The sequence below is a fragment of the Anabrus simplex genome, chromosome 3 (genome assembly GCF_040414725.1).
Source record: "Anabrus simplex isolate iqAnaSimp1 chromosome 3, ASM4041472v1, whole genome shotgun sequence".
NCBI lineage: Eukaryota > Metazoa > Arthropoda > Insecta > Orthoptera > Tettigoniidae > Anabrus > Anabrus simplex.
Window position 1 is genome coordinate 507,325,860 of NC_090267.1, and position 12,142 is coordinate 507,338,001.

Consider the following 12,142-nt stretch of genomic DNA (forward strand, 5'->3'; position numbering starts at 1 on the left):
TTTGACATATTTTATTTAAATATTTTCCTCCACCTGACCAAATTTCGTTCTTTCTTTCTTTCTTTCTTTCTTTCCTTGCCGTCATTTATTCAGAGTCAAATGTATGGTCCGCATTCAACTGTGAATTTCTATCCACCTTTATTTAACTCCATATATGTTAATCCTCCTTGCGTAACATCCATCGTCCTTCAAGATTCTAGAATTCTTCTAGCATCTTACTTCGCATCGGCATTTATTTCAAGTTTATAAACATCTTGAGAAGACAATGTTACGGTACTGTAATTTCAATTGATCTCTGAACGAACAGCAGCATCGTTTGAAAACCGACCTTTTTCGATTTCCATGACCAACAACTTAAGTATTACTTTTACAACTTGTTACTTTTATACGGCGCACGGGACCTTTTTATGGATATCTATTTTTTAACATGATATAGCGCATCTCTGGATTCCTAAGCCTCCACGTGCAACAATTACCTTCCTTCAAGTTCCAAAAAACTGAAGAGCCTTTCCAGCATCCATGTGTTTTTACGTCTATGAATATCTTAACAAACTATTATTATTTATAAATTTCATTTTCCGTATTGACAGATTCAAAGTATAGATAAGAAAAGTGTTTTTCCACCAATCAATACACAATACAGGAAGCTGGAGGTTTTCTTTCAGCATGCATTTCATCATTTTGTAACTGTCCTTCAGAAATTGTGTATTGATTGGTGGAAAAACACTTTTCTTATCTATACTTAACAAATGGCGTAACTTCATCTCAGTTGTTCTTCGAATATACAGCAGCAAATTTAAGAAGCCAGCTATGTTGAATTCCTTGACCAACAACTGAAAAATTTCTATCCCTATCAACTTTTTAATCCTACACGGCGCAATGGTCTTTAATTGTAAATAAACGACGTGACTTCGGCTCAGTGGTTCTTCAATTGGATACCAGTATCTTAAAGGAGCCAGCACATTCAATTCTCCTTATCCAGCAACACAAGAATTCTTTCTTTAACATCTTTTTAGTGCGCACTGGACTTTTTAATGCTATACGGCGCACTGTACTTTATTCATAAATAAACGACATAACTTCGGCTCAGTGATTCTTCAGTTGCATACCTGCATCTTAAAGGAGCCAGCATATTCCAGCAACTCAAGGATTCCTTTCTATAACATCTTTTTAATATGCACTGGACTTATTATGAATCTCTTTCAGAGAGTTATTTTTTAACATAGTGCTGCACAATATCTCACATGGTATGTACTTTTACGAAACCGTACGTGTCTTTACATTCTTTAATTTCTTCGATATTTTATGTTTTAATTTTGCTTTAGGCTGACGATGACCTAGTACTAGGTTGAAACTAGTCCCTAATCATTTATGTAATTTAAACTATTTACATTTTGTATTGAAAAGGTGGACCCAAATAATACATTAATTTACTCTATTGTAATCACAGTTCAATACGGATCTATCATTATGAAACTTATTTCATTTAATTAAACTGTATTCCTCCGAAATTTCTGAAGGACAGTGACAAAATGATCAAATGCATGCTGAAAGAAACCTTCCAGCTTCCTGCCGACACACCTGATGGTATGATACATACACACAGAAAGTTCAAAGGTCCAGGACTTTTCCGATCACAGTCGGAAGCTGTCCTGAAACAAATTAGTGCCCTTGTTACCCTACAAATAAATGGCAACCCTTATATTTTGTGAAGTAGGAATCTCTCTGAGGAGAGTAACAAATGCCTACAAAACCTGCACATTTCACCCAGCGTCAGCTTATTAAATTCCAAAAATGGTCTTTTGGATTCCAAGAAAATAAGACAATTCCTGAGAGATCAGTAATTCCAAAAATGGTATCAGCTTCCTCAAAAGGGAAAAGGTGTTATCTTATTTAAAGAAATCCTTTCGGCGAACAGTTGGATAATACACCATGATGGGCTGTCTTGCATTAACTGGCATGATGCTCTAAAGATGACCGCTAACGTTGCAGCCGTTCAAGCCGTGCCAGGCAGATCCCAGGACTATAACCGTTGCTGGCATTGCCACAACAAGATAGAAACCCTTTCTCCTGTCCTGGGATACTGTCCATACAGCAAAACCCTGTGACACCATGCCATATGAAGCTCCGTCGCTCAGTCTTTGCAAGACGCTGGTTATACAGTTCACGAAGAGGTCCATGGATTATCGGAGAATGGCAGTACCCGTAGGTTTGATATGATAGCCTTAAAAAATAACACCAATGGATATATTATTGATCCTACGGTTTGGTTTAAATCGCACACTAATCAGCCCAGTGAAGTACACGAGGTAAAGAAAAGCATCTACGCACCAAATATCACCTTCTACTGACGTGAATACGGACTGGATAACATCGAGGTTATAGGCCTCATGATCGGTGTGAGAGGAACAATTCCTAAGTTCTTCGAAGAATTCCGATCAAGGTTAAATCTATCAGAGTCATTGACAAAAACTGTAGTTCTCAAGGCCTTTGAAAGGCTCACTATCCATACTCAGAAATCATTTATATAGCTATAAATGTGTGTGTACCGGGAGGTACACCTCAACCCCGTGCATTTAAATGAAGCGCCTAGAAGAATGCTATCTAACACATAAAACTTGAAACAACTAGTGCAAGAAGTTGGGATGTTGGCCAACAGATGTCATTACTAAAGTGATAGAGTAATGTGTTATTTTAAGGTTTCCTAAACTGACGGGATTTCTTTTGTTTTTTCGCGTATCACAGTTTCCAACACTTTGATCTATTTCCTCCAACTTTAAAAGTAACCAATAAGAAATTTTGGGTATTTAGTTTTCAACCAATCAGGGTTTTCTTGTACATATTTAATTAGCCAATAAAACACTGGGGGTGTGTCTGGTTTTAGCCCAGAACCATCTCGAACCTTCCTCTTGGGTATAACCCTTTCAGACCGTGTATGCACAATTGTGCGGTTCGTATTTTATTTATGTCTGAGCTTATTTGACATTTTCTTGGCACTAGACTGGACTGCAGTGCTTGTGCGGGACACGTACCATGTATTGTTGTTTTTATTTAGTGCTTGCCCACCAGGGGTCAAGAAGAAAAGTTTTAAAATACAGTTCATCGGCAAGAAGGCGGGAAGCAGTAATGCCCTAAATAAGTATTAATTTACTGCATTCATATTAATCTAGTAGCTCTAATGAATATCAGAATATAATCAATGAAGTGTGTAAATTGTTTAGCAAACATAAATTATGAACTTACAACATCGTACGTAATACCATGAGGTTTTGAATGTAGATGCGCAGAAGTGTGCGGGCTAGGTTTACCTTCAGGCAATGCATGAAAGAGTGCTGGGTGCTGCCATCAAAGAGACTGTGAAAGCAGAACTCGTACTCCACGTGACAAATGTAATGTATAAGATTTTAATTGTATAAAAACCGGGCGAGTTGGCCGTGCGCGTAGAGGCGCGCGGCTGTGAGCTTGCATCCGGGAGATAGTAGGTTCGAATCCCACTATAGGCAGCCCTGAAAATGGTTTTCCGTGGTTTCCCATTTTCACACCAGGCAAATGCTGGGGCTGTACCTTAATTAAGGCCACGGCCGCTTCCTTCCAACTCCTAGGCCTTTTCTATCCCATCGTCGCCATAAGACCTATCTGTGTCGGCGCGACGTAAAGCCCCTAGCAAAAAAAAAAAAATGTATAAAATGCATTGTTCACACTGTAAAATAGAACTTTTGATCATGTACATATGCATATTCACATGTACTGAGCTGAATTTTTTAAATTTTTATTTTTTGTAAGTAATGAATTAAGTCCTGGCACGCACAATTGTGTGGGTTCTGTTTTTTAGCTGAAATTTCTCATTTTGTAAAATAAACTGTAAAAGCATGTATTTCAGAGCATTTTAGTAAGTTTTTGACGTACAGACTAAAATTCACACCTCCAGTTTTCTTTTAGATCCGACGACAAGGTGCTGCTGCCAAAAGGGCAGTAAAAGCCAAACTCATCCTCAGTGTAGAAAATGTATTACTTACTTGTGTTTGAACGAAGATTTAATTGTTTTAAATTATTCCCCACTGTAAAATAGAATATTTGATCATGTACATATGTATATTCACACGCATTGAGGTAATTTTCCTTTTTTGTAAGTAGTGAATTAAGTCCTGACACCCACAATTGTGTGGGTGCTTTCTCTCAGATGTTAACTTTTATTTTATAGAATAAACTAAAAATACACGTATTTAAGAGCATTTTAGTCAGTTTTTGATGTACAAACAAAAATTCACACCGGCAGTTTTCTTTGAGGTCTGAAAGGGATAGAAGCTGGCGCTTTTTCGAGCTAACTTGTCTTATTGATCATCGTGTTACTGAGTGTGTGTGTTAAGAAAGGAGGCGGGGGCCTCATCCGTCGGCAAGCAGAACATCAGCTACGGTAATGGCCACCATATTTCGAACTCTGTAGATATCTCTGCCGGCTAATTCAAGGGGAAGGTTTCCTCTCTTTCCTAATGTAACTGTAAAATTCCAAAAATGTAAATTTTTCTTTCTTCTCATGTAAAAGTTCAAATAGTCTATTGCACTTCACTAAAATCTGGGGATAGAGACTATTTGAACTTTTACATGAGAAGAAAGAAAAATTTACATTTTTGTAATTCCCCTTCAATTTAATCTTGAAGTGACTACGATTCTGTAACTGTTTTTACTATTGTAAACTGTAACCTAACTTGTCCATCTAGTCACCTCAGTAGAACAGGATTAGCCCTTGTAACTTCAGGCCAGGAGCCCAAATAGGGTTTTATCTTGTGTACAAATTTCAAGGAGTGCAAATGTCTGCCTCCGCAGCGTTTTGATTTTTGGGCCAGTAAGTTTAACCTGTTATTTTCACGAAGGCCCGGTAAAATGGGTACTCGATACCCATGTGTAAACTTAAAAGACAATTGATATGGTCTTGTAAATTATAGGTTGTGCCAAGAGAGGCCTGAAAGTGTAAATTTTATTGAACAAAGATGCTCTAATCCCAAATGTAAAAGTTACAGGTTGCCTTGAGTAGGCTGTAAGAGTTTGGGAGCGCAGTTTCTTGGTAGAATTATAGAGCATAGAGGCTCTTACATGTAATTTGTGTAAATATTGAATGGTGCCTTTGGAAGGCCGTATCTTGTAGCCTTTGGAGCAAAAGGTGCTCGTGAAAATTATGTGTGATTTAATTATCCTGTAAAAGAAATTGGGAGACTCATCTCCTTGACTATATAACTAAATGCAACAGTAGTGATGTAGGGACTTTTGTACAGTGGGAGCTCAAATTGTAACTAACCTTACTGGGCTTTTCTCTTTTTTCCTACTTTGTACCAAACTAGCTCTGTACCTGAAATCTGGTGCTTTCACCAAGTGAATAGTTTTGTTAAAATTTAATATCTGAAAAGAAATATAACCTTTATTTTTGAAGTTATAAATTAATCTTTGACTATCGTAGACAGCACCTTCTTTCAGCTCTCTGTTCCACACAAACACGGCAACCTCCTTATGGGGTAAGTGTTTAATCTTTCTCAATAAATGTATACATACTGATGCCTTCAAGACTAGGATTTGGCAGAGTAGCATGGATGAAGAAAAGAACAAATGTGTTCATCACAGAAGAACTAAACGTACAAAAATGGTTCTCTTCCCATTAGTCAAAGCTACCTCCCCTTCCTTGGGCATATTCTGATAAGGGAAGACTGTTTTACAAGGCAAAGTAGAACAGCAAGAAGATCACCCGTCTATCTCTCCGTCTCAGACTACTCTGAGGGACGAGTTTCATCATGGATGTGATATTACAAGAGTGAAGAAATGATATTCAGCTTAATCTACTAAATGGACAAATTAAGTTACGTGCAGCTCTTTGATCTTACACCCTCAAAATATCGTTAGACTTCATCTTGGAAGTACTCACTGCTTTTTATTTTTACATTTTTAAACATGAAGAAAACGTGTGACTGCAAGATTGAAAAGGAAAATTGTCACATCAAATACCTTATTTCCGTTATTTCCACTACCCTTCTCATATTTTTCGAGCCTTTTTACCAGTTACGTGACCAATCTTATAGAATGTTTAGTGTTCTACTTTGATGTATTTTTAAAAATTAACTGAGATATTTTTAAATTTTCTACTGTTCAGAGCGTATTAGGTGCCCTTGCTTTATGGTTACTGAGAAACTTTTTTGGCCTAAATTACTTAGTTCACACAATGCAGTGTTTGTTGTTAGCTGTCCAATAATCTCAGTAACATTATATAAAAATAATTAACTGTAAGAATATCTGAGAAACCAGTCACAGATATCTCCGGTAACTTGAACACACACATGGCCACAGCAGAACAAGTGATGAGAAACCTGAAAACACATTAACTCACCCATTTTCTTATGCCTCTCGGGATTCTTGTCGGGCTTGCGACTGGGCCCATTGCTGCTGCCTCCACTGGGGCTGGAGCCCGTCCCCCGCTTCTCCCGCGGCTGCTTTACCACCTCCAGTTCACACTTTCCCACTCTACCACCTTCCACATATTTCTTCCACTGACTATTTGAAATTTGTCTGAAAGAAGGAACACTTTATGTTACAGCAATGCAGAAAACAAAAAGCATATATATTTAATTTTTTTATTCCATATAATTCATTACAATGATTCATGTATGGAATAAAGAGTCCTGTAATTACAGTATAGTAAAACCTTGTTAATTCAAAGTCACTGGGACGATGTACGTGATTTTGATTTAACTGCCAACTCGTAATTCAGAAAACCCAACCCTTGCTGTGTCACAGAGTACCTATTCTAAGACCCATTAATGCACATTAATTCACAGTTTAAACCTTTCAAATGCCATGGATAAGTTATTTCTGAAATGTATCCAACAAGGTGCATGTGAATTATTCAAATAATGCACTTGGATAAATGGCTGGCAAACCTAATGTCACGCAACGAAAGAAAAAACAGATGATTCAAAGACGAGGAAAAATTATGCTGGCTCCCCTGTGCAAATGCTTTATTTTTTGCATTACTGTAAAGTCTGCATTTTTAGATGCCTTGTACTTGCACGGAAAATGCCCAACACCCTTAAAACATTGTGGCTTATCGAACTATCCTATGACGAAGGGAGGAAGTCTCCCACCTCCAACACAGTACAATGACCCCCACTTCTCTCCTTTAAAACAAAAAGTCTGTTTGGGCTCGGCATAAAAAAAGAAATGAAGTTTCATCGGCATTCATAACATTGTTCAGTGCATATGAATTGATATATGAGCCACGCTTTTTTGCCAGTTGTCGGCATCACCAGTGTTGAAAGGGGAATAATAAAACTTTGTTTTTCACCTATTCAATACTTAACTAGCACATAAAATTAGGATTTCATCCTTATTTTATTGCCAAGTTATTAAAAACATGTGCATGTTTCACTCATTTTCTGAGCATCTTCAGCCATATTGTCATCACAAGATTAATTAGGACAATGATTTTGAATTTGAATACATGATTTGTCATTAGCAAACTTAAATACAATTTTAAAGAAACCTGATTAGATATAATTATCTTATATATTACGTCGTTTGGCTGTGATATAGGATATAACAATTATTAACACTGAAATTAAAACTATTACAATATTCCCGTATGTGACATCAATTAGTTGGTCTAAGTGTAACAATTTTTCACATTCTATTAAAACTATTAATTTTCTTAAAAGTTTCTTGTTTGAACTTAAAATGTTTTATTAAAATCTTGAATAATCATTGTCACTTCATATAAATTTGAGAAATGAACTGTATTACACTCTCAAAACAAATTATGAGATCAGGTGCAACTATTATTGTGTTCATCATCATAATATCTGAAACTCTAATGTTATTATAGGTGATGATGTTGCACACTTTGAAATTCAATTCAATTGGCCTAACCCACATATAATGGAAGAAATAAACTACAATAGCAGAAGCAGAATCTAATATAGGACAACTACTGGTAGATTTGCCAAATTATACTAGGTATGAAATAAAAAAGAAGCTTCCTACCTTAGCTGAAGAATTAATCAACAATTCAAATCCTACTCTATCTAAACAGTTTAAAAATTTAAGAATTAAAATTAATAAAAACAACATAATAGTTACTAAAGCTGACAAAGGTGAAACCACAGTTCTATTAAACAAATGTGATTACATTAATAAAATAGAAGCATTTTTTTTTCAGATAATAATTACTTAGTAACTAAAAAAGATCCTATAAATAAAATTCAGAAGAATTTAAAAACATACTTAAAAATTCCACTTTTCTCTTCAACGAACAAGAGTACCAAAAAATGATTAACGTGAATCCTAAATTACCAACGGCTAAAACTCTACCCAAAGTCCATTAAGCAAATATGCCTATTAGACCTATAATTAATAGTAGAAATAGTCCCACTTATACAATTTCAAAATTCTTGCACCAATTTTTAAAAAACACTATAAATTTAACAGCGATTCTACGATCAGTAATTCAAATGAATTTTGTGAAAAATTAAATAATTTCAGCCTACAATCACATCATAGGATGTGTTCTTACAATATAACCAACATGTATCCTAGCATACCTATTAAAGAAACCATTGAAATCATCAAATCCAATTTGGCCAAACATAGCAAATTAAGTATATGCAAAATAGAAGAATTTATAAGTTTATTAAATTTTGTTTTAAACAATAATTATTTTACGTTTAACAGTAAAAAATACCAACAGATGTGTTTGGGAATGGGAGATCCCACATCAGGAATATTAGCCAATATTTATACGGATCACTTGGAACATAGCACCATGTCGGCCAGTCTACTGAAGTTCATCTTGAAAAACAGAACATCTACGCGCCCACCATTCCGTTCTACAAAAATAAATACCAGCTGAATGAAGTAGAGATTATCGGCCTAATGATTGGTGCTCGTGGCACAATACCTGCCTTGTTCGTAGAATTCTGGAAAAAGTTCGACCTGCCCATCAACAGCATTGAAAGAATAGTTACCACCACCATACGTGGATCAGTACAAATCCTGAAATCTCACCTGTTCGGACCTCCATAATCTAAGAAATCCTTATTATCACTATATTTCTATATGATAAAAACTTTCTCTATCCTGATATGCTTTACTTTGTCCATTGTGGCAACCCGTAATTGCGGGAAGTCGTTGATTCGTTCAATAAATATATATATGGTTGGGATATGTAGATGATACCTTCGTTATAATAGACAGTAAACATAATGACAGTGATAACATTCTAAACTTCTTAAATAGTCTCCACCAAAGAGTAAAATTTACTAAGGAGGAAGAAAATAATCATTCAATAAACTTTTTGGACATTAAAATAACACAAACAGAAAATAAATTTGACTTTCAAATTTACAGAAAGCCATCTTACATCCCGATAACTATTAAAAAAGAATCTCTACACCCTAAATCACATAAACAAGCTGCTTTCTTGAGTCTGGTTTACAGAGCTTTTAAAATGCCTCTCACAGAAAATAATTTAAAGAAAGAACTTAAATTCATAAAAGACTTAGCATCTGTTTAACGTTATAAAACAGAAATTGTCAATAAAATTATTAATAGAGTAAAATTAAAATTGGCCACTAACCTCACTCCGATCAAAACTACAAAACCTAAGTTTGCAACATTTACATTCACTAATCCAACTATAGCCTTTCGTTGTGGCACCACACACAACCATTAACTCGGCTCAAGGGAGATAGGGTCACCTTCCCTATTCCTCCACTTGAGTAATTCCTGTCTGGTGCGTCCACGTCGCGGGGGTGGGCAACCTACACTTCGGTAGGCCGGAGTGATAGGATGGCCGAGTTCAGTCGGGGAGCCAGTCCTGTGGGGTATAACACAGAACCCATGCCCAGGGATACGGGTGAAGACCTCAACGGCAGTGAAGGCGGAAGTGAAAATCACTGGTACGGCAGATCTGGCGGAAGAGGCAATAACTGATCCCTGAGAACTGACTCAGGGCCTTCTGCCTTGCAGGTTGATAGGGGACTATTGAAGTCTAAGGGAGATAACCCCGACAAAATATCTTCGAAAGTGATAGGCCCAGCAAGTCAGCTTCTGAATAATTTGGAATTGCTTTCAAAACTAAACGAGGCCTCGGATGGAAATATTGTAATCACCAGAATAATGACTCTAGTTCCCTCATTGGTAATGATATTAATGACGGCTCAATACCCGATGCTCCATCACAACCAAAGAGGAGAACACACGAAACTCGATATGAGACTGAAATCAAAATTGCCACGCTAACCATTCTGACACTAACTGGCAAAATAGAGGAATGTGTAGACTTAATGAAAACAAGGAACATAAACATACCGGGACTCAGTGAAACCAAGTGGAAGGGAAAAGGATCAAAGGAACTCAGAGAGGGAAACCATCTATTTTGGTCAGGTGGAGATCAAGCAAAAAATGGAGTTGGTGTTGTTATGGATCATCAAATGAAAGATCATGTAGTAGAAGTAAAATATGTTTCTTCACATAATGCTGAAATTGGATTCTTCCCAGAACATCAACATCATTCAGTGCTATGCACCACAGACTGGTTGTGAAGATGAAGAAAAAGAACATTTTGAAGAAGACATAGAGGAAAGAATAAGAGGAGATGGAACAATTATCATAGAGGATATGAATGCTCAAGTAGGAACTGTGAGAGATGGATATGAAAGTATTCTAGGAGCACATGGATGGGGTCCACGAAACCCAGAAGGAACTAGACTACTTGACCTCTGCCTGAGGAACAACCTTATAATAGTGAACTCATGGTATCAAAAACAAAAAAGCCGTAAGGTCACAAGATATGGATGGGATGGAAAAAGTGAATCTCTTATTGATGTTAGATGTAAAAGTGATTCCTAGTGTCTCCCTGGAAAGTGATCATAGACTCCTCATTGGATACTTAAAGTTTAACAAGTTAAAAGAAGTAAGAACCACAGAGGTAAAGAAACTCAAGACCTGGAAGCTGAAGGACAATGATAGAATAATAGAGTTCCAAGAAAACATCAAAACAGTGATACCGAAGACAGATGAAAGATGGTGGAATGACAGAACAAGACCTGCTGTCCTGAACAACAACAACAACAACAACAACATGTTCAGAAAATATTTCAAGAACCGGACTGATCATAATAAGGAACTATACAGGGTTGCTAAAAAACAAGCAAACAAAGTTGTTACAGAAGAACGAGAGAAGTGGTTGAACAAGTGGAGTGATGAATTGAAAGAGGATGTTAATGGTAATAAGAAAATGTTATATGGGATGATGAAAAACAGAAAAAGAGATAAAGAACACTCCAAATACCTAAGAGATGATAATGAAAATCTGATCACTGAAGATGAGAAGATCAAAGAGACTTGGAGAACTTACTTTGATGAATTACTAAATGTGAATTGCATGCAGCCTACACAAAAAGACAGTACCAGTACTACCTCCTGCAAGTCTGCCTCGGACAACAGGTTAGAATTAACATGGAATGATGTAGAATATGCCTGGAAATACATCAAAACTGGAAAATCGGCAGGGACTGATGAAATTAATGGAGAAATGATCAAGGCAATGGGCATTTCTGGAAAACATTGGATCTACAGACTCTTTCGTAAGATCTGGAAAGAAGGGGACATACCAGTCGATTGGAAAACAGGCATCATAATTCCAATCTTCAAGAAAGGAAACAGAAAGAAATGTTCCAACTATAGAGGCATCACTTTAACATCTCAAGTTGGTAAACTTTATGAAAGCATTATAGAGCGTAAAATCAGACCCCTTATTGAAGAGAACCTCTTCGAAGAACAGTATGGTTTCAGGAAGGGGAGATCAACAACTGATTTAATCTTTACAGTCCATCAGTTAATGGAAAAATACTATGAACACAACCAAGATTTGTGGTTAGCCTTTCTGGATATCAAGAAAGCATCTGATGCAGTGAATAGAGAGAAGGTGTGGGAAGCACTGCAGAAAATTGGAATACAGGATGACATGATACACCGGATCAAGAATTTGTATGAAGATACCCGAAGTAAAGTCAAAACACCTGTAGGAATGACTGAAACCTTTGATATAAAATCTGGGTTAAGACAGGGTGGTGTTCTGTCTCCTCTTCTTTTCATCACTGGGATG

The 12,142-nt window shown here is 36.6% G+C and overlaps 1 protein-coding gene across 1 annotated transcript in view; it reads right to left on the reverse strand.

The window, feature by feature from the left end:
* The window catches only part of sick (sickie), a 501,196-nt gene that overhangs the window by 288,686 nt on the left and 200,368 nt on the right, over positions 1-12,142 (reverse strand). The window contains exon 11 of the mRNA XM_067143723.2: positions 6,371-6,549. Coding sequence (XP_066999824.2) covers positions 6,371-6,549 — 179 coding nt within the window. The remainder of the gene's footprint in view (positions 1-6,370; positions 6,550-12,142) is intronic.